This window comes from Dipodomys spectabilis, unplaced genomic scaffold (assembly GCF_019054845.1).
Source record: "Dipodomys spectabilis isolate Male_0828 unplaced genomic scaffold, ASM1905484v1 ptg000085l, whole genome shotgun sequence".
Classification (NCBI taxonomy): Eukaryota; Metazoa; Chordata; class Mammalia; order Rodentia; family Heteromyidae; genus Dipodomys; species Dipodomys spectabilis.
The window spans coordinates 8,721,793-8,744,833 of NW_024870762.1; the positions used below are offsets into that span (position 1 = coordinate 8,721,793).

The 23,041-nt window shown below is 41.3% G+C and overlaps 5 protein-coding genes and 1 pseudogene across 5 annotated transcripts in view; 4 read left to right on the plus strand and 2 right to left on the minus strand.

The window, feature by feature from the left end:
* The window catches only part of LOC122111268, a 44,173-nt gene that overhangs the window by 20,426 nt on the left and 706 nt on the right, over positions 1-23,041 (plus strand). The window lies entirely within an intron of this gene.
* Positions 1,161-13,754, minus strand: LOC122111557. The gene is made up of 4 exons (XM_042684423.1): positions 13,448-13,754; positions 11,820-12,150; positions 10,540-10,547; positions 1,161-1,480 (listed from the first exon to the last, which is right to left on the minus strand). Exons 1-4 carry the CDS (start codon positions 13,752-13,754, stop codon positions 1,161-1,163), a joined length of 966 nt encoding a protein of 321 aa, XP_042540357.1.
* Positions 4,018-5,434, plus strand: LOC122111526 (histone H1.3). The gene has a single exon (XM_042684392.1). It carries the CDS (start codon positions 4,659-4,661, stop codon positions 5,322-5,324), a length of 666 nt encoding a protein of 221 aa, XP_042540326.1. The 5' UTR covers positions 4,018-4,658; the 3' UTR covers positions 5,325-5,434.
* LOC122111535 (histone H2A type 1-B) lies at positions 17,662-18,113 on the minus strand. The gene has a single exon (XM_042684401.1). It carries the CDS (start codon positions 18,070-18,072, stop codon positions 17,680-17,682), a length of 393 nt encoding a protein of 130 aa, XP_042540335.1. The 5' UTR covers positions 18,073-18,113; the 3' UTR covers positions 17,662-17,679.
* LOC122111542 (histone H2B type 1-C/E/F/G/I) lies at positions 18,376-18,822 on the plus strand. The gene has a single exon (XM_042684408.1). It carries the CDS (start codon positions 18,388-18,390, stop codon positions 18,766-18,768), a length of 381 nt encoding a protein of 126 aa, XP_042540342.1. The 5' UTR covers positions 18,376-18,387; the 3' UTR covers positions 18,769-18,822.
* On the plus strand, positions 19,052-20,321 carry LOC122111531 (annotated as a pseudogene).

The following is a 23,041-nucleotide window of genomic DNA, read 5'->3' on the forward strand; positions in this document are numbered from 1 at the left end:
ATTATCTTGCCTATGTAATTGTAACCCATCTGTACAGTATGTTCACAATAAAAAAATAGAACAAAGTATTAAATAAAATGAAAAATAAAAAAATAAAAAACAAAACAAAAAAGCCCCAAAAGTATTACAATGAATGAAAACTGAGCTGCAACAATTACTTTCAAATGCGCGATTTTTCAATGCCTAACAAGTTAACTTTCGCTTTTTTCTACAAGAGAATAAGAATGAAGGAAAAGCAAGCTATACATATAATGCATGATGATAGCAAACATTTCAATAGATCTCTATTTTTAAAATTTGAGACCGGTAGCCAATCATCAGGCCTGTCTAATTATGCATGGCGCGGAATTTGAAGATTCGGACCAATCAGCAAGACTTGGCCCTTATAAATACTAATGAGAAAGAAAGGTTTCCCAATTTTTTCTAACCGTCCTCATGGCTCGTACCAAGCAGACCGCTCGCAAGTCCACCGGTGGCAAGGCTCCCCGCAAGCAGCTGGCCACCAAGGCCGCTCGCAAGAGCGCTCCGGCTACCGGGGGCGTGAAGAAGCCCCACCGCTACCGGCCCGGCACCGTGGCGCTGCGGGAGATCCGGCGCTACCAGAAGTCCACAGAGCTGCTGATCCGTAAACTGCCGTTCCAGCGTCTGGTGCGCGAGATCGCGCAAGACTTCAAGACAGACCTGCGTTTCCAGAGTTCGGCAGTGATGGCGCTGCAGGAGGCGAGTGAAGCCTACCTGGTGGGTCTCTTTGAGGACACTAACTTGTGTGCCATCCACGCCAAACGTGTGACCATCATGCCGAAGGACATCCAACTAGCGCGCCGTATTCGCGGAGAGAGAGCTTAATTTTCGTTCCCTAGCGCCAGTAGCAGCTGTAAGACCCAAAGGCTCTTTTAAGAGCCACTACAACTTCACTTGGAGAGCTGGAGCATTAAGAACATGCAATAATAACATTAATTATATATTATACATTAATTAATAATAACATTAATCGGCTCAGATCTGGAGGGGCCTCTGCGTGTCCTTGTAACCCATACGTACTTGTGTATTTTCCATGGAATAAACATGCTCCCTAAAAGTGAGGAGCCCTTCATATGATTAAATGGGTGGCCCTTACAAGGGCCTTTGGAATAGGTAAGATAAAATGGCAGCAGCAAAACTTAGCCGCCGAAGCCATAGAGGGTGCGGCCCTGGCGCTTCAGCGCGTAAACCACGTCCATGGCGGTGACGGTCTTGCGCTTGGCGTGTTCGGTGTAGGTGACAGCGTCGCGGATCACGTTCTCCAGGAACACTTTCAGCACCCCGCGAGTCTCCTCGTAGATCAGTCCGGAGATGCGCTTGACTCCGCCACGGCGGGCCAGACGCCTAATTGCGGGTTTTGTGATACCCTGAATATTGTCGCGAAGAACTTTGCGGTGGCGTTTAGCACCGCCTTTCCCAAGGCCTTTGCCACCCTTACCACGACCAGACATAGTGTAAGCTTTGTTGAAAACCAGCTTCTTAAGGCGCCCTCTGCAGTCCCTTATATATCAGCAATGCGGACCTTTTAGAAAACTGAAATGGCGCGGGCGGGAAGGAGACTTTTGTATCCGCCTCTCCCTCATCTTATTGGGTGTCTCCTACCATGTGAATTCTAAATCCAGGTTTCTGCGACCTCTTGGAACATGCATGTGTCTCCCCACTGTTACTGTACAAATCCAAACTGTTTTACAATTTGTGAAACAACAAAAAAGTGCATATATATGTGCGCGCGTGTGCTGTAGCACTATAAACTGAGGAACATCCGAGCAATTTTTTCTCATAGTTGATTTTCAGCTTTACAACTTAATATCCATTTTGCCCATAATGAAGCTGTGTATTTGACAATAGTATATACAGTACACTCTTTTCTGTAGATAGGTACTGATAAGGAGGACCCTACTTGTACTTTTCTTTGTTCAATTTATAAACTGTCTGCAATGTAAAGAATTCCAGGCTTGGAGAACTAGGTCTTTTCTACATTGTATGTGTAAACTTGGCCTTGAGTCTTCTGATCTTGCCACCCCATTACTGTTATGTAGTGTATCACAGTGAACAGCATTTGCTAGATAATGGGATTAACAAAAGCAGCTTGGATGCATTCTGTGAAATGTTCAAATAATAAATTACGGAGGTAATGTACTCAAAATCATAGTGTGATATGTTCAAACATATGACAAATGCCTTCTATTTCCTAGACAGGTAATTAAAAATAAAAATCTTTTCTTTGATGGTGCTTATTTCTCAAGTGCTTGCAAAGCAAAGTATTCATTTCCTTAATTTAGAACTTACCTGTGGCTTAAGAGTTACCTCAAGTACCTCCTTGCTTAGACATATTTATCTCCTAGTCACTCTTGCATGGAGTCACCAAAAGGGCATCAGGTACTTTAAAAGGAGTAAGGTTCCCTGTAAGGTTCCACGTAAGGTTCCCTGACTGGAAGTTAAAATAGACTTCATTTCTCACTTACCTTCTGAACACATTTGATTCTAACAAAGCTTTACTTTCTTTGTATTCATTATTTTTTTCCCCCAATTCTCTTTCTTGGTATTTATTCTGTGTTTACTTCTTGTGAATTATTTGAAATGCACTATTTCATTTTGCAATTCTTAGGAATAATTCCTGTAGAATGACCAACTGAACAACAGTAATATTTCTTAGGCATTTATTAAGACTAACTTCAGCCGGTATTGCCCTCCAGGAAGGGAAGAACTTATTTTAAAAAATATTGGAATTAGTCATTAGCTCGAATATCTCTCATTTACTGGGAATTTGATCATGAGATCCAGTAGGTTTGGCAGAGAATTAATGGTGATATCTGCTAATCAAAGATATTTAACTTGGTTAACAAAAACATCAATAATTCAACTGTAATTATTATTGCAATCATAATCACAGTTGCATTTTAATTCTATCTTTAGGTCTAGGCTTTCAGCAATATGAATGTGTATACCCAAAAGGAAAAGGTCCTATATAATGCCTGTGACAATTGGTACTCATTCACATAATGGTTTACATGATAACAAACCATCCCTTCCTCAAACTACTACGTTTCTCAGAGGAGTTACTGATGCTTCTCTCCCAGTTCTGTTAGATGACATCCTTTAAACAGATTTGTTTATATTTATGCTATATAGCATGGTAGGCCCTAAACACTGCTTCCAGTCTTGTCACCCAATAAATAATTGTTTAAGTGAAGTTGCTTCTCTGGAATTAGTACATTTTTGGAAAAATGATATTGTAGAAGTTGATCAACCTGACTTCAATTATGTGAAAAAAAGCCTCAAGTAATCATTGAGCCATAAATGATTGTTTGGAATAAAGCCAGAATGGTTGCTTGGAAAAATGAGTAATTGCTTAGGGAAACAACAAAATACATTTCTTGCTCATTGTAAGAAATATAGGGCATCATTTTTGTATTTGCTTAGACACTATTACTTTTTTGCTTAATTATATAACAATTCACAATTTTATCAGCAGTGTTGTAACATAAGATGAATGAGATCATTAATGGTCACTCATGTTTGCCTTCAAATTTCATTCAGGTCATTGGGTACACACATTATAGCCTAGTAAGATAAGTGATATCAACTTTCAGAAATAGATTTTTTTTTCTTTATGGTCAGTTTTGCAGCGTTAAGATTTGAATTACAATCTTGAAATATAGGAAATATACAGATATGTTCATATAAGAGAGCAAAAGCCTTAAAACAAGGTGTCAGTCGTTACAATATTAAGAGAATTGGAAATGAAGATGAATGCTATCTCAATATTTTTATTACACATCTAATAAAATATATCATGCTATTCTATTAATTGCCAGTTGCGTTTTCTTTTTTCCTTTTTTTTAGTAGATGAGTTTCTTGGTCACATATCTATTCTAGGTTTGAAAAATCTGCTTAGAACTCTTTAGAAGGAGAATGGAACAGTTTTAGCCCCATCTTCTTGAATAAGTTTAAATCACTAAACCATGCCAATCAACCCAATTTACATTTTGGTATCTCAAATATTTTAAAAATATATTGTTCTTTTAATAAATAATCATCCTTGCTGTATATACAACATTCTATTCCAGTGCCAATTCCTAGATCGGTGCAAACAGCTCGAGGGTGAGTCTGTGCTATTGCTCCTGCGAAAAAACTTAATTTTCCTAATCACTTGAGTAAAATGAAGTTTATTTATATGATTTTGGGAAGATAAGAATGCGCAGAACAATGCCGTGATAAAAACATTTGCAAATGAAACCCGGAGAAATTGTATTTTTAAGGAAAACCCGAAAGTTGTCTGAATCTGACCGAAGTTTGAAAGAGAGTTGGGGGAATCAGGGAAGTTTCAGAATGCCAGTTTTGATGCTAGGTGTAGAAAGTAAGGCAACTATGAAGCCTAAACCCTCTCGGATCAGTTTCCCACAAGTTCCCAGTTATTTCGTTCCTAGATTTTTAATATTTTTATTCTTTTTTAAGTGGCAACAAACACAGTCACAAGGCAGAGCCGAGGAGTCCTTTTCCAGCCGCGCAGTGCTTGGAGCAGGGAACCAATCATCACTCAGCGTCTCTCTATATAAACCCAGAGCCTTCCGCGCAGGGGACAAGCCATTCTCACAGTTTGAGCTTACTTTTGGCTCTTCTTACGAGGCAGAAAGATGTCGGAGACTGCTCCTGTTGCTCCTGCAGCCCCCGCACCTGCGGAGAAGACACCTGCGAAGAAGAAGGCGAAGAAAGCTGGCGCTGCCGCTGGAAAGCGCAAGGCTACCGGACCTCCGGTGTCCGAGCTCATAACCAAGGCTGTGGCCGCCTCCAAAGAGCGCAACGGGGTGTCTCTGGCCGCGCTCAAGAAGGCGCTCGCGGCAGCGGGCTACGACGTGGAGAAGAACAACAGCCGCATCAAGCTGGGTCTGAAGAGCCTGGTGAGCAAAGGCACCCTGGTGCAGACCAAGGGCACCGGCGCCTCCGGCTCCTTCAAGCTCAACAAAAAGGCGGCTTCCGGGGAGGCCAAGCCCAAGGCCAAGAAGGCGGGTGCGGCTAAGCCTAAGAAGCCTGCCGGCGCAGCCAAGAAGCCGAAGAAGGCGACTGGCTCCGCCACTCCGAAAAAGAGCGCCAAGAAGACCCCTAAGAAGGCGAAGAAGCCAGCAGCGGCTGCTGGGGCCAAGAAAGTTGCCAAGAGCCCGAAAAAGGTGAAGGCAGCCAAGCCAAAGAAGCCTGCCAAGAGTCCTGCAAAGGCGAAAGCCCCTAAGCCTAAGGCTGCGAAGCCGAAAGCTGCCAAACCCAAGGCTACGAAGGCCAAGAAGACCGCCCCGAAGAAGAAATAAGATTGTGGTAGGACGTCCTGCTGTGAAAATCTCAACGGCTCTTTTCAGAGCCACCCACACATTCAACTCAAAAGAGCTGAGCTTTGGGTGACAATTTAAAGCCGAGTTATACTGGGCTTTTTAGACTGGGGCTCTGTGGTGTCAGATGCAACAACTCTCATTCTATAATTTAAAGGGTTTATGTGTTTGCCTTCCCTCTGGTGTCTTTCATGCTGGTCCTGGCGGGCGGACCTATTCCCCTTTTTTTTAAGTGCCATTTTGAGCTGCGCTGCGTGTAGTGTTTGTTGGGCTTTGATCTGAGGTTGTCCAAATCCCTAGATGAGGGGCGGAGCATGAACGCTCGTGGAGAACTGGTGCTGGGAGAAGGGGGCGTTTTCGTCCTTGTTTTTCGCGCCTAAAACGTTAAAAGAGTCGACTCTCGGTAAGCCAATCCGGGAATTTTATTATAGGCTTGGCCGGTGTCGTAAGATTCGCTTTCCCATTGGCCTGGGGGTTGTGTGTTAGTGACTCGGTTGAGATTTACCCAATCATGACATACCTTTGGACGTTCTTTTTTATTTTTTATGAAGAGGGAGTGCCCAACCAATCACAGATTGACATATTAAAATTTGCTTACGTGTGCAGGCAGCCATTCACGGCGCAGAATTCTCCCTCCCCTAACGACCAGTTAAAGGAATTTTCGGCAATTCCTTTTGTCATTGTACTTGAATCTTTATTCCTCCTCCGCCCCCTTCCGGAATTCCAAGGTACTGTGCTAGACAAAGGACATCTTCGGCGGCAATTCTTTCCCACCCGCAACACCGGGGTTCGAACTCGCCGCCCTGGAATGCTGGCCTGGCGCGAAGTCGGCGAGTTGTGCCTCCGTTTTTCACATTTACTCTTCCATATTTCTTCATAGATTATTTACATGATTTTAGGGAGCCGGGGATTTCTGTCCCCACTTACCTATTAGGTCAGTACACAAGAGGGAAACCAAGCTTTTGACAATGCTGCATGGTTTGCCAGTGGCAACCAAGTTGGACAAAGAAAGCTGTAGGAACAAGGATTTATTCTGGGTGGTCTAGCATTTTATCGCTGCACATATTTATATTTACTCTTTGTTGGATAGTACTTCATCTTGGTGATAAGTACTGAAAACACGAACTGTGGATGTAAGAGCAAAAAGTACATCTAAAATGCAATTCAGTAGTGAGTTAACATCAGTTGCAGGATTTTGAAGTGGTGTTCTTCAAACTGACATGTTTATTCCTACTGCTGGACTTTAATATGCTACCAAAGAAGTACATACATATGAATATATGTACTTGAAAAATTGGAAGTATTTTGATGTTACTGTCTGTCTTTAGCGGTAGTGCACCTGCCTTTTATAATTCTATACCCTGCCTGAGTTCAAATTCTAATGTTGCCAACAATAACAATGATAGCATCAAATTCACAAAACAGGTCTTGAAGCCCTGAACCTCAAGATTGAAATGGCTGTTCATGTTATTTCTTTGTTTAGAACACTATTATATCCCTTTCAACAGCTAATAACTTTCAGTTTTACATTTCAAGCTTTGTGTGTGTATGTGTATGTGCTCACATGCATCGGGCTTGAATTCAACCTGGATGTGGTCCCATTGCATTTCAGCTCAATGTTATTTCTCTACCACTTGTGTCATGCTTCCACTTCATGATTTTTGTGTTCACCTGGAGTTCAAGAGTCTCAAGGACTTTATTGCCCCAGGGTGACTATAAACAGCAATCCTCAGATCTTAGCCTTCAGAGTAGCTCAAATTGTAAGAATGAGCCACCAGGGCCCTGCTCCTAATAAAAAACAAAAGCTAAAAACATTTAAAATTTTCTCATTCAAAACAGTTCTGTTTTCTCAAAGCCAGAGATACATCTCATAATTTTCCTTTCTAGAGAAGATAGAAAGGTTCGGTCGCTTTTTGAGAATTGCTTTGTTGAAAAGGAGATGTGGATAAATAGAGAAATGTGAAATTGCCAGAAATCCTCTTAAAAACAAGAGATTTAGGGTTGTGAATGTGGCTTAATGGTAGCTTGCTTAGCATGCAAGAAGCTTTGGGTTTGGTTCCTCAGTACCACATAAACAGAAAAAGCCAGAAGTGACACTGTGGCTTAAGTGGTAGAGTGTTATCCTTGAGCAAAAGAAACTCAGGGACAGCCTCCAGGCCCTGAGCTCAAGCCGCAGGAATGAGGAAAAAACAAAAAGAAAACAAAATAAACTAAGAGCTTGAATCTATCACAGAGAAGGCAGAAAGGGAAAGATCTGGGCCATGCTTTCCCTGAAGATAAGGTGTCAAGGTCAGTAAAGGTAAGCAAACATAATCCTTTTTTTTGGGGGGGGGGGGGGGTAAAGGCTTTTGACCTTTTCTAGGGAAGCAATGCCACTTGAACCATATCCCTAGCCCAGTTTGCTTTAGTTACTTTTGGGTTGTTTTGACCTGGCCAGCTTACACAAGAGCTGTTATTAACAATCCTCAATAATTGGCATGGCAGATTGAACCAGCTTGTTGAGATAGGGTTTACATTAACTTTTTCTCTAGGTTTGACTTCAATTGTGATCTTCCTTATCTATCTCCCTAGTACATGGGATTACTGGTGTGGTCCACTGTTTTTAATTCCTCCAGTCCTTTAATGTTTGTAAATACTTGTTGTATTACTGCTAAACTTTGGCCTTTTTATACAGTACTGGCATTAGGTGTACTTAAAATGCTTATTTTATACTTAAGGAAATTGTGCTTTAGGAGATGCAATAACCTGAAAGGAATACTTTTTCTCAGTAACTAAATTAACCTTCTTTCCTCATACTGCTTCTTACCTGTAATAGAAAAGGTATAAGATTTTCTTGTCCCTTTTAAGACTCATTGATGGCTGAGTACTTTGCTTTGTATTGCTTATATTTGAAACAATAACATTGTTTTGGACCAGCTTGTACTTTCTACCTTCCCAATATACTTGGTTATAGATTGGTTCTTTTGAACTGGAGCTGGCAGATCAAAAGTCTTAATTATGTACATCCTTCAGTCATTAAAAAAATTCAGGTTGGTATTTTAAGGGATTCCTCTTGAATCTAACATTTTTCTCTTCCCATTTTGGCTATCAAAGTAAGGATGACTTCATTCTTTCCTTAATTTGCCACCCTCTTGTTCCTAAATTCTGGCCATTCTCAAAAACCAAAGGTATTCTTTACAATGGTCACTGTTTCACCATTGTCTTTGTTTATGGGAAAACATAGCATCTTTTTTATAATAATATCTTCTGTTCACATTGGTGACAGTAATCTAATTTAAAAATCTAGTTACATGTCTTTTGCATAATTATCTTCTGAAAAATTGGATGACAGTATTTCCTCTCATTAATTAATAAATCCATAGTTGATTTGCCTTGTTTCTTCCTATGCTGTTTCTGTGTGATTTTTTAAGATATGATCAATTGGTTTACATTATTACATGGAATGAAGCTGATCATAGTTATTTCCACTTGCATTTATGTATGAGAAAGACAGGGTTATAAAGATTTAGTTCCTTACACAATCTTCTTCTCTGAGGCTCATTCCCTTGCTTATTGAAATATGCCACCCTAGGGGCTGGGAAGGTGGCTCAGTCGTAGATCGTTTGCCTTGCATGCATGAGGCCCTGGGTTCAATTCCTCAGCACCACATAAGCAAAAAGAAAAAAGTTGGAAGTGGCCCTGTGGCTCAAGTGTTAGAGCACTAGCCTTGAGCTGAAGAGCTGAGGGATAGCACCATGCCCAGAGTTCAGGCCCCAGGACCAGAACCACCCCCACTCCCAAAAAAAATTGCCATCCTAAAGTTTGGGCAAAAGTATAAAATTGAAACAAGAATGTATAATAAGTACACCTTTGCAAATAAAAATATCTTCATATTTGCAATGTTAATAGTTGTCATGGTTAGGTGGACAGGAGAAGATTTGGGGAAAAATGTTTCTTTTAGCTATCATTTCCGTTAGATAACCCTGTTGGTTTATTTATTGTTTTAAATTACATGATCTCTTTCCTTACCCATTATAAATGGTCATGTTCTTTGCTGACATCCATATAACAAAAGACAGGTTAATAAAGACAATGAAAATTTTCACTGATCATTGTTTTGGAAGACATTTGTAAAGGTCAGAAACCTAAATAAAACTATATTTTACATCTTTTTTTTTTGTGTGTGTGTCTGTTTCTTAGTTTTTATTCTGGTCCTGTCACTTGAGCTCTGGGCCTAGACACTGTCATTGAACCTTTTGGCTCAAGACTAGTATCCTACCACTTGAGCAATAGCTCCTCTGCTTTTTGCTTGTTAATTGGATATGAGAGTCTCACGTCTTTTGGAGTATGCTAGCAGTGAAGAATGAACCTAAGATTTCGGCCTTCTAAGCAGCTAGGATTGCAGGTTTGACCCATTAGGTAAACTGCTTTTTTTATGTTCCTGTTCTGGGAAGAATAGATAGCCCTGTAGAAATGATGGTACTAAATGAATATAGTGTCCAGATTCTTCTTGGCCTCTCTATGTGGTATTCATTCCTTTTGACCCTTGGTTATACTCTTTTTTAAAATTATCTTTTTGTTTTTATTGTGAAAATACCATACAGAAGGGTTACAATTACAAGGGCAAGATAGTGAGTACATTTCTTATCAAGCATTGTTGTCTCCTCCTCTGTTTCCCCTACCCATCCCTTCCCTTTTCCACCCCTCGTGGTTATACTCTTTCTTAAATGGATTTACTATCAAGGGAATTAGGTCAGAGAATTTTGTTGCTGACAGTTTCAAGTCAGTAAAGCCAGGGAATATGAGAACATTAAATTGCTTTGGGGAAAAGTGGCTTTGTTCTCTATTATCAGTAGAGGGAGAGGACTTAGAGTTTTCTGTCTTACCTGGGGAGAAAAGGGAGCCATGACAGGACAGTAGCTTAGAAAACCAGTTTCTGAGGCTTTCACTTCAAAGTCTAGTTTTTTAAGTCCCAACAATGCTGAAAGGCAGTCACATAATCCAGAAATGTATATACAACACAACGTGCCAACATGAGTATATCAGAGAATTATATGTATTTGTGATCTTCCAGAAAAAAGTTTCAACTCATTAAAAAAAGTCTGGTATTGATCATTACTTTGTGCAATCCCCCCCTCAACTCCCACCTTTGGGAGTGGGGTGGGGTGAGTAGGTGGGGGAAGATCTTGAATGTGGTGTTTTCACTTGTGTCATAAACCTATACTGCTGCACAGAAAGAAAAATTTTCGATGTTAAATGCTTCTCTATTTGTTCACATATATGTAGTTTTACTACAGTACAATAAAACCTCCCAATCTTAGAGGACTGTATACATTTAAAGTCCAACCATTCCTTTTAGCATATACAGTATGAAAAATTGTATTAGTACAAGAAATCTTACTTTAATAGCCACTTTTTACAGAAAATAAGACCCTCAGGAATGCCCTTTTGCTATAAGCTAAGAGTTCTTAGATGGGAAGTTTTATAGTATAGATACAACTGCTGTATATACAAAATGTCTTACGTCCCCTTTGTCCCCTTCTCCCCTCCTCTTCTAGTATGTCATCACTAACCCTTCCTTGCTCTTTCCTGTACCATCAAATATGGCCTTATAACTTCCCACAATTGCCTTAGCAGATTACAATGAGAAAAGTAGTTTCTCAAGGATATTCGTTTGATTTTTTTCCGTTTAGGAACCTGTCCTGAGGATTGAATTCAGAGCCTGGGTGCTGCTGTCCCTGAGCTTTACTAAATGCTAACCAGTGCCCTGGCCAATTGAGGCACAATTACATGTCTGCCTTTTTTGGTAGTTAATTGGAGATGTTTCATGGACTTTCTTGCAGGGTTCTCTTCGAGGTGTTGTTCTCAGATCTCAGCCTTCTGAGTACATAGGATTGCAGGCCTGAGTCACCAATGCATGGCCTGCAAGTAAGTTTTCACTGCTGATTCCTTCACAATGGGATATAAAGTTAATATTTAATGCCCCTGGAGTGAAATCCGTGACAAAATCTTGTTATCCCAATAAATCATGAAGCCACAGGCAGGGACTTCAATCTCATTTATAACCTAAGCATTTACACACTAAAAAACACAAAGGATGTTCAATTTCTTAAAGTACTCAAATGGACTGGCAGCTGCCCATGTGTTAGACCCAAAACCTGCTGATCACAACGGTGATTTACACTTGAAAAACTTGGACCTTTGGACGAGTAATTCCAGCAACGAACATTCTAAATTCAAGGTTCAATTGATTTGACCTGGATTACCCTAGGATCAAGTAGGTCAGTGATAGAGAGCAGGCTGACATTCTGACCAATCACACCATTCACGAGCATCTACAGCACTTTCTACAGATCAAGTGTTGGCTCTTAAAAGAGCCTTTGCGTTTTTAGCTTTGATACCCACGAGAAAGCTATTTAAGCCCTCTCCCCACGGATACGGCGTGCAAGTTGGATGTCCTTAGGCATAATAGTCACCCGCTTGGCGTGGATCGCGCACAAGTTGGTGTCCTCAAAGAGACCCACCAGGTAGGCTTCGCTCGCCTCCTGCAGCGCCATCACAGCCGAACTCTGGAAGCGCAGGTCGGTTTTGAAGTCCTGCGCGATCTCGCGCACCAGCCGCTGGAACGGCAGTTTGCGGATCAGCAGCTCCGTTGACTTCTGGTAGCGCCGGATCTCGCGCAGGGCCACGGTGCCGGGCCGGTAGCGGTGAGGCTTCTTCACGCCGCCGGTGGCCGGAGCGCTCTTGCGAGCGGCCTTGGTGGCCAGCTGCTTGCGGGGAGCCTTGCCACCGGTGGACTTGCGAGCGGTCTGCTTGGTACGAGCCATGGCTCCAGATGAGGACAAAAATCAAGAAGAGAACAGGCCCTAAGAGCTGTGTTTTTATACCGGAACCAAATCACTCAGGTTGCATTCTGGGCATTTTTTTTTAACTCTTCCGTTGGTGAATATAGGAAGTGGTTCAGCGTTCTACTATTGGATTTTCTTTTACATGCAGTTTCTCATTGGTCAAAGGCGGTTGCTAGACAATCCCCTTAATTTTTTTCCTTAAAAATCCTTCACATCCGCTACATTTAAATACTTTATATATTGTCTTGAACGCTATTTGCACAAAATAGAATCTTTATCCCTCTTTATGAAAAAGAATTCAGTATTGGGTGTTTGAATCAATAGTAGAGCATATGTCTAGCTTTCCGGAGTTTGGGCTGCATCCCCACAAAAACCTTTTAAATATATCTTCATAAGCCTTAAATTCATTACATTCATTACATTTAGAGTGAAGAAATCTACCTCAGTCTTTCCTAAGCTCTTGTTTAAAGGCGGTTTGGTTTCTTTGAAACGGTTAACTCGTCATCTCTGCTCTTTATGACTGGCAAGTTTAATGAGTGCCACGAAACCTTGAAAATTCTCTACAGATTTGCTTATATCAGTAGCATTGAATGTATGGAAGAGAGGCAATTTTTGACACATCATTAAGGCTACTTCCCACACTTCTCTATCCCACGTCAATTCTTTCCTTTGGTTTTGTCGATCAAACCTGATCATTTACGATAACTTCAGAAATATACAAAGAACATTGCATGGAATAGTTCTTAGTGAGCAAATTACTGAAAATTTCCATCTATTGTCTTGATCATTTTAACTATTTAATAAACAGTTGGGTTATTTCACTGGCTTTTTCAACCAATCAGTGATTCGACTCACACACCCTTATTTGCATATTTCCGGTCAATGAAATTGAGACCACTTGACGATCTGAGTTTCAGTATTCAAACCTTATGCTTCATTATCATAAAGTATACAAGCTTAGCGCGATGTTTAAAACGTGTCGATGTGTTAGCAACAGTAAAGTCCGGGCTAGGAAGGTGGCTCAGTGGTAGAGCGCTTGCCTTGTATGCATGAGGTCCTGGGTTCGATTTCTCTGTAACACAGAAGCCAGAAGTAGTGCTGTGGATCAAGTGGTAGGGCACTAGCCTTGAGCTGAAGAGCTCAAGACCAGAAAGCACATGAAAGGTTTAGCCTGACTGCAGTCAAAATTCTTAAGGCCAAGGTATCCAGCGCTTTTGTGTGAAAGGATAGATGGCCCTGAAAAGGGCCTTTGATGTAAGTATAACTTGGTAACTTAACCTCCAAAGCCGTAGAGGGTGCGTCCTTGACGCTTAAGCGCGTAGACCACATCCATGGCTGTAACAGTTTTGCGCTTGGCGTGCTCGGTGTAGGTGACAGCGTCCCGGATCACGTTCTCCAAGAACACCTTCAGCACCCCGCGGGTCTCCTCATAGATCAGGCCGGAGATGCGCTTGACTCCACCACGGCGTGCCAGGCGACGGATGGCGGGCTTGGTGATTCCCTGGATATTGTCACGGAGGACCTTGCGATGGCGCTTAGCACCGCCTTTTCCTAGCCCCTTACCACCTTTGCCACGGCCAGACATTATTGTATTGGACAGGAAGAGCTGAATGGCAACTTCTAAAGGAAACGAATACTTAAAACCACACTGCGGACCTTATTGAAAGCAGGAAATACTGGCGGGAAAGTGTGAGAGGCGGGGTCAATGAACTTACTCTCCCACAACAATGCCCTTGATGCTCTTCCAAGAATGCCTGAGAGGTATTTGTATGTTTCTTCTCATTTCCCGACTGATCAATTTCTTTTTAGAGCAGTTAAAACATTCTTTTCAATCCTAGTCTTGAAGCTCTTGCAACCATGCCATCATCTGTCTTGCATAGAGAATGTTTGAAAACCTGAAATATTGCTATCCATTTTAGAAGCATACTTGAATTTCAATTGCCCTTTCTTTCTGATAAAAAAAAAAGGTACTCAAGTATAATGGTCAGTGGCATTCGTATAATGATCTAGGGAGTGAATATATTTTATGTTCACCATTGTACAAGGATTATATCTTTTTCTTGGTAGCATGGGTGTTTGAATTAAATATATTTCAAAGAAACTTTGGATTGAAGTGAGAATGAAGAATTATTAAAAAGCATTTATAGAAACGAAGGGAGGCTTTTTAAATGTATGAAGGAAGAAAATATAGAAAATAGTATTAGTCTTACCTTTGGTTCTCAGCTCTACCCAGATGTGAGCCCCTCCTACCTCTGGAGTTCTCACTTTACAGCTGGACCCTCCCTCTCTCCACCTAGCTGCACCCATGCTCCCCTCTGCCTCACTTATGGCCGTCAGACCCCTCCTGCTACTTGGATGGTGATGGAGGCCATGTGCACCCTCTTTGGGGAAATATGGCTCCTCTAATAAACCTTATAATAATCTTTGTCCTGTGCCTGCCTCTGCATGGTCCCCTGGGATGGATGTGTGGGACCCTTCATTACTAAAATTTGAATTCAGAGGTAGCATGTCAGTAGGCAGGTACTGTTTGAAAATCCATGCTAACCTTTTGCTAAATATCTATTTTCCTGGGATAGAGCATGCAAAATATGTTTTTTTCTTGTCACACAGGCCCTATGTATTTTGGTATTTTGTGTCTTCTGTCACTTTCCAAGAAAAAATTTAAATTAATTATTGTCCCAAAATTTAAGCCTTAGATGTATGTACAATATATTTCTCTTCTGTTAAAAACAATATGAAACTGGGTTCCAGTGGTTTATGCCTGTAATCCTAGCTACTGAACAGATTCAGATCTGAGGGTCACTGTTCAAAGCCAGACTAGACGAGAAAGCCCATGAGACTTAACTCCAATTGAGAATCCTTACCAAAAAAAAACAAAAACAAAAACAAAACCCAAAAAAGAAAAAAAAACATCCATTTGGTGTTGTAGTCCCAGTGATAGACTGCAACCTTTAGCACAAAAGCTTAGGGACAACCCATAGGACCTGAGGCAGGACTGTAAAAAAGTTGTGGAAGTATAAAAATAATGAAGTGAATGTAAATTTGAAATGCATGTATCTGGAAGACTCAAAATTCAAGAAAGACAAAAAAATTCTTATTTGTAACTTAATTATTGTATTTCTCAAACTACTTTATCATTTAGTGTCTATAAAAGTTAAATTGCCTAGTATTTGCTCAATCACTATATTGAGGAAAATGTGACAGTGGGATAATTTATCTTGCCTATATTATTTAATATTTTTTGCATTAAGGAATCCCAGTACAATAAGTTTTAGACTGGAAAGTAAGAAAAACAGGAATGGCTAATATCTTTTGTAAAAAAGATTACAGGCCTCAGAAAGGTTTGTGGTAAAATGTACTTTCCTCATCTCACTATGTACTGTTCATTACAGTTGATTTATGAAACTCTAGGCTTTCATGTGATAGTAATCTAAATCACTTCCATTTAGTGGAACAAATATTCCTCCAGATATTTATTACTTTTTGATTGTTCAATCAAATTGAAAACATGGAAACAATTATTTGTTAATTTGGCTAAAGGAATTTATCACAAATGTACCCATTACCTGAATTATGTCACTATAAGCCCTTTGTACATCACCTTTTAGAATAAGAATAAAAATTATACTGGAAGCTTACTTGTTTTAATTGGCCTTAGTTCCTATTTCCATTTTGTTCCTTCTCTGATTAAACACGGTGGCCGTAAAACCAAAAGCATAGAAAACACAATTTAAAATACATTTATGCTGGGCGCTGGTGGCTACACTTGTAATCCTAGCTACCTAGGAGGCTAAAATTTGAGGATCGGAGCCCAGGAAGAAAAGTCATGACTCTTATCTCCAATTAACCACCAGAAAACTAAAAGTGGCACTGTACCCCTGGTGGTAGAGCACTAGCTGTGAGCTGAAGAACTCAGGGAGAGTGCCCAGGCCCAGAGTTTAAGCCCTACAATGAACAAAAAACCACCCTAGTACTCAAAAAATAACCAGTATATCTAAATCTATTTATGTATCTATATATTACAGATCAAAGAGAAATATATATATATATTTTTGGGTCCAGTCGGTCGTGGGGCCTGCCTGAACTGTGGGCCTGGGCGCTGTCCCTCAGCTCTTCAGCTCAAGGCTAGCACTCTACCACTTGAGCCACAGTGCCACTTCCGGCTTTTTTCTTTTTGCTTATGTGTGCTGAGGAATCAAACCCAGGGCCTTAGGCATGCAAGGCAAGTGCTCTACCACTGAGCCACCTTCCCAGCCCGAGAAATATATTTTTTATGATTGAGGATAAACTAGTTCCTAAAGAGTTGTGTTTTTTTTTGGGTCCAGTCGTGGGGGCCTGAACTCTGGGCCTGGGTGCTGTGTCCCTCAGCTCTTCAGGTCAAGGCTAGCGCTCTACCACTTGAGCCACAGAGCCACTTCCAGCTTTTTTCTTTTTGCTTATGTGGTGCTGAGGAATCAAACCCAGGGCCTCATGCATGCAAGGCAAGAGCTCTACCATTGTGCAACCTTCCCAGCCCCAAGTAATAGTTTCTTAATGGCTTTGTCACTGCCATGTACATGACAAGAAAGTGGAAAAGGTCAGCAGCAAAGTAATTCACTTTCTTAGTGTATTCTTTGAAGACACCAAATCTAATAAAGAGAAAGAGATTACTTTGTAAGATCATAGTCTCAAAGGAATATGCTTCTAACTGGAATATGCTTCTATTGAACTGTAGGAGGGCCACATGTGCTTAGTAATATATTGACGTTTTGACAAATTTTGAGTTGTTACAATTCTCTAACGTTGTTCCACTATGTTTCAAACTCATGCACTACGTATATTCTTGATGTCCCAACTTGAACAATGTTTGCCTGACTAAATGATTCCTTCGGTGAGGAATTATATATGGGAAAATATGCATCATGTAAGACTTGGTTTACAATTTCATATTTTACCGTCATAACTGTTGCCCTTATGAATCAGGCTTCTGAGGCTTGTCCAGTGAATTTTTGCTTCCAATCATTATTAGATCCTTCCACTCCTAGACATACTAAAGTTGTTATGCGGCTCTATTGAATCGTGGTTGTGACAGAATGGGTTGGGTGGATAATAGTGGTGCTTCTTCAAACTCATAGCCAGTACTCTAGTAGGACATCCTAGTAACCATCTGGTCGAATAGCTACAAGCGTCTTTGTTCTGCTTTCATTTTATAAGACTACAATATAGTAATGGATAGAATATACTGAGCTTTTTATACCTTGTGCTTCAAGTTTTTGGCAGTCGGCTTGCTTTCAGGAGAAATGATGTTGCAACCGACCGGTACTATGTGGTATGGTAGCTGCCTTTATGATTAAAAATTTTGTAGGTTGGAAGTTTTTCCCAGCCTGCTTTCGAAGCAAGGTTCTGAGATCTGTTTCTTTACTGAACGTGTTTTTAATATAAGGAAGCGTTCTAGCTCTTCAATGAATAAATAGGTGGCTCTGAAAAGAGCCTTTGTTGTTTAGCCAGTGGCCCAGGGCTGGTTAGCAGCTTTACTTGCCCTTAGCTTTGTGATGACTCTCGGTCTTCTTTGGCAGCAGAACAGCCTGAATATTGGGAAGGACACCGCCCTGCGCGATTGTCACACGACCAAGAAGCTTGTTTAGTTCCTCATCGTTGCGGATAGCTAGCTGCAAGTGGCGTGGTATAATACGGGTCTTCTTGTTGTCACGCGCAGCGTTGCCTGCGAGTTCCAGGATCTCGGCGGTGAGGTACTCCAGCACGGCTGCGAGGTATACAGGAGCACCGGCTCCTACACGTTCTGAGTAGTTTCCCTTGCGAAGAAGGCGATGGACTCGTCCTACTGGGAACTGAAGGCCGGCCCGAGAGGACCGTGTTTTAGCCTTAGCTCTAGCTTTTCCTCCTTGCTTGCCACGTCCAGACATTGCAGAAAAGTACGTGCGAAAAAACCGAAACAGAGCTGAGTTTTAAGCAGAACAGGAGTGGTTTGCATTACCAATAAGAAGCTACTTATAGTCCTAGAGAGACTTGTGAAAAGTGAGATCAGATTGGTTACTGTCATGAGCCAATACGAAGTTGAGCTGTTGGTATCAAATTTACATATTGACATCACTACATCCCTTTCAAATCAGAAATGGCTTTTCTTGGATCACGATTTGCATACAACCATTATAAATAATGGACAGTCTTCACATGGCTCTATCTTTTCTTTCTCACAGCACTTACACTGCGTCTTTGTCATGCCTGAGCCAGCGAAGTCCGCTCCCGCGCCCAAGAAGGGGTCGAAGAAGGCGGTGACCAAGGCGCAGAAGAAGGACGGCAAGAAGCGCAAGCGCAGCCGCAAGGAGAGCTACTCGGTGTACGTGTACAAGGTGCTGAAGCAGGTCCACCCGGACACCGGCATTTCGTCCAAGGCCATGGGCATCATGAACTCGTTCGTGAACGACATCTTCGAGCGCATCGCGGGCGAGGCGTCGCGCCTGGCGCACTACAACAAGCGCTCGACCATCACGTCTCGGGAGATCCAGACGGCCGTGCGCCTGCTGCTGCCCGGGGAGCTGGCCAAGCACGCCGTGTCCGAGGGCACCAAGGCCGTCACCAAGTACACCAGCTCCAAGTAAATGTAGTTTTGCAGCTACACCGGTAAACCAAAGGCTCTTTTCAGAGCCACTCACTGTTTTCACTATCTGGGCTGCGCGTTTGTGCCGTGTTGCGAGCTAAGTCTTACTGGAGGTGGTGTTTTGGGTGCAGGTTTTGGTGAGACCAACAGCGCATGTTTCCAAGTTGTTTACGGCACATTAGGAATATGTGAACAGCACTGAAGAGCCTTTTGGTTTTGGGGATGAAAAACCAGCTGCGCTTGCGCTTATTGCCGTCTTTCTTCTGCGCCTTGGTCACCGCCTTTTTCGACCCCTTCTTGGGTGCGGAAGCGGCCTTCGTTGGCTCAGGGATAATGAGAACTGCCTTTAAGGTCTCAAAAAAATAGTTCTAGAAATGCGTGTCCAATTTTTACAGGGCGTGTATGCAAGTATGTCTAAACCTGTTACATTTTTTTTAACCTGTTAGATTTTATATAGTCCAAATTTAATATAAATAGACTGGGTAAAGTCACATTGCCAGTTTGTTATATGCAAATAAGGTTCATGTGTTCTTCAATGTGATTGGTTCACATCACACTCTTGCTCTTAGCCAATGAATAGTTGTAATTTACAATATGGTGAGCAAGTATATTTGCTGCACTTTCATTTTGGTAGTATTTTTGTCCTTTCTTTGAGGCTTTTTTATTAAAATTTCAAAATGTCCGGACGTGGAAAGCAGGGAGGGAAAGCCCGCGCTAAAGCTAATACTCGCTCATATAGAGCTGGTCTCCAGTTCCCCGTGGGCCGTGCACCGCCTGCTCCGCAAAGGTAACTAACTACTCAGAGTGGGTTGGAGCCGGTGCTCCGGCGTACCTGGCAGCTGTACTGGAATACTTTATGGCTGAGATTCTTGAGCTTGCTGGTAACGCGGCCCGCGATAACAAGAAGACCCGCATCATCCCGCGCCATCTGCAACTGGCTATCCGTAATGACGAGGAACTCAATAAGCTGTTGGGCAAAGTCACCATCGCACAGGGTGGCGTGTTGCCAAACATACAGGCTGTTTTGCTCCCCAAGAAAACGGAGAGTCACCACAAGGCCAAGGGCAAGTGAAGTGTATCAGATGTCATCTAACCAAAGGCTCTTTTAAGAGCATCCATCCACTCATTCCCTAATAGAGCTTCCATTTGCTCTAGAGTTTTAGAAGTGTATTCTGAACCTGAGGCATACTAATCCTCAGCTCTCAAACTAGCCAAATGGCTAGTCGGTTTAGCATCTCTAAATGTCAACGGAGGCAAAGATCACAGAATGCCATAAAGTTGTGATAACTCATTGGTTATAAGATTTGTTCTTTTTTTACGGTACTTATATTAATCTGGGCATCATTTGACTACAAACCAGTACTTACAATTTCATCTGCCAATTGGTCTTAATATTGCATTGACTTGGAAAAAACTATTTTTCAGTGTTTTTTTTTCTTTTTGTTTATTAAATGTCACTTAAGAGTTTTGAACTTGCCACATGTGAACGTATTTTGGTGGTGTATGTGCCTACAATATAAACTTCAGATTTGAAGTTTCTGTTAGTGGTTTTGATGCCCCTACAACTTAAGTTCTTAATATTTAATAAAATTAAGTTTAAGGATCTGCTGTTTAGTCATATTTGGGTTGCGAAATTATTTGGACAGTAATATCAAGTGTACGGTTACAAAACAATGAATGTTTTCTTATCCTTTGGTTGGTGATGGGGCTTGAACTCGGCCTGGCTGTGGTCCCTCAGCTCAAGGCTATAATGCTGGAGGTTCTAGGTTTACAGTCATGAGCCACCGGTGCCAGTTAATTTCTAGCATCAAAATTTAAACTTTTTTACTCAGCAACTTCTGTCATCCCATGATATGGTAAATAAATTTCTGATTACAAACAAAAACAACACTTGAAAATGGATGACAATGGCATGAAGTGAGAGAGGTTGAAAACAATTTTAGCTGGTGGGTCATATAAAATGCTATGTGTTCTAAACAGGAGGTTCATGTAAGTTCCTATGTGACCTAAATGCTCTGGCTCTTGAGTGAACATCACCATCAGTATCTTTGCTGTACATGATAAGGGACAGTCAATCTTATCCAATTAGAACAAGATTCTCTGTCAATATGATCAGGACTTCAAAAAAATCTCAACTTGGCGGGGTGCCAGTGGCTCATGCCTGTAATCCTAGCTACTCAGAAGGTTGAGATTTGAGGATCATAATTCAATACCAGTCCTGGTAGGAAAGTTTCTGTGAAACTCTTATCTCCAATAAACCACCGGAAAACCAGAAATGGCACTGTGGTTCAAGTAGTACAGTACTAACTTTGAGCTGAAGAGCTGAGGCACAGTGCCCAGGCCGAGTTCAAGCCCCAGGACAGACACAAAAAAAAAGAAAGAAAAAAAAAAGAAAAAAAAATCTCAACTTCGTGGTATCCTTATATTATTTTTTATTGATATATTAAATAACTACATCCACTTGATGACTAATATGTAATATAGTATAGCGGTGATATGTATAGGTAATATTTGAGATGTTGACAACTACAGTGTGATGCTAGTAATATCACGTCCTGCCAATCACACTGCTTAGTCTAAATTCATAAATGGAATGAATACTATGATTTATTTATAAGTTGGTTAAAAAAAAAAGTCCATAATATTACTTCTCTCCATTCCCAGATCCCATGTTCACTGTCTTTGTAAAGAATCCCACTCTTTCCATGTACAGTAAACTCATGAAAGATATGTGATAAATTGCGTTGCTTTTCAAATCTTGGATAGATGGGGAAAGGCACAATCCTGAAAGCACCTGAATTCCTCAAACATTTCAATGACTTAAGTGTAAGTATTTACTGTTGGCTTTGGTGAAGTCATCTGTTCTGGCTGACATTCTGGCTGCTCAAATTCTGCCTGGCTTCCTGTAACTGGTTTGGCCTTCTGGTCTGGCCACAATCACTAAACCCATCTACAACAGTTTCTAGCTCTCCTTCATTCTTTCTGGTCCTCTCTATAATTACCCTCCCTAGCTTAATGGCCACCACTGTTCTCCATTCCCAAAGGAGGCAGACTGTCACTCTGTCATTTAAATTCTTTCTTCCGACATGTGTGTGGTGTGTTATCCAGTCAAAACATTTAAGTTATTATTTCAATGAATTCTGAAAACCAAAAATCATTAAATTAGGGCACATTTAGGCACATCACTTTACAGTGGTGAATTCCTCAGGTTTTTCTATGAAGCCAAGTTTAACTTGGAACTTGCTATGTAGTCCAGGGTATCCTCAATCATTTGACCCTCTTGCCTCAATTTCTCTTTGTTTTGGGTCCGGTTGTGGGGCCTGAACTGTGGGCCTGGGTGCTGTCCCTCAGCTCTTCAGCTCAAGGCTAGTGCTCTACCACTTGAGCCACAGCGCCACTTCCGGCTTTTTTCTTTTTGCTTATGTGGTGCTGAGGAATCGAACCCAGGGCCTCATGCATGCAAGGCAAGCATTCTACCACTGAGCCACCTTCCCAGCCCATTGCCTCAATTTCTTGAGTGCTGAAATTACAGGTTTGTTGAGTTGCCATATCTGGTTTAGAGAGATGAATCTTGAGGGAAGAAGCTCAAGGCAACCAGTTCTATATGTCACTATCATGTGCAATGGTTGCACATACGCAATTTAAATATTTCAAGTGCTTTGAATCAATTGTCTTTATATATATATATATATATATATATATATATATATGTTCTAGAATTAGATTTTAATATTTACAAAAAACCCAATATCACTTGCCCAAGACCAAGATTATATGTACAGAACGTGGTATGTAGTAGAGTATATCACTAGTGGTCTGGGAACTAGCATGTGGTAAAAGATACAATAGTAAACTTTATTACCGGTATAGCCAATTCAAAAACTTTCAATGCACTGATTTAGATCTTCATAGATTTGTAATGTAATGATACAAAGTTTTCAATCTTAAGTGTTTCTTTTCACTTGATTTTTCTTTTTCTTTTGTTTTGGTGCCAGTCCTATGGCTTGAACTCAGGCCCTGGGCACTGTTCTGAGGTTCATTTTGCTCAAGGCTAGCACTCTACCACTTGAACCACACCACTACTTCCGGCTTTTCTGGTTTATGTGGTAATGAGGAATAGAACCCAAGACTTCAAGTATGCTGGGCCAGCACTCTACTACTAAGCCACATTGCCAGCCTGTCACTTCATTTTTTTAATTCTATAAATTTCATAGGCTTTTATGTCCCTCATTGAGCCTCTGGGGCACAAGCATGATCGGGTGAACAGACATAAA

Bases quoted from the DNA above. Each gene is read 5' to 3' on its own strand.
- LOC122111557 (XM_042684423.1), bottom strand. From the start codon at position 13,754: ATGTCTGGCCGTGGCAAAGGTGGTAAGGGGCTAGGAAAAGGCGGTGCT. The intron at 12,151-13,447 runs GTTAAGTTACCA...CCTCATCTGGAG, and splicing joins CACCCTCTACGGCTTTGGAG to CCATGGCTCGTACCAAGCAG.
- LOC122111535 (XM_042684401.1), bottom strand. From the start codon at position 18,072: ATGTCTGGACGTGGCAAGCAAGGAGGAAAAGCTAGAGCTAAGGCTAAA.
- LOC122111542 (XM_042684408.1), top strand. From the start codon at position 18,388: ATGCCTGAGCCAGCGAAGTCCGCTCCCGCGCCCAAGAAGGGGTCGAAG.
- LOC122111526 (XM_042684392.1), top strand. From the start codon at position 4,659: ATGTCGGAGACTGCTCCTGTTGCTCCTGCAGCCCCCGCACCTGCGGAG.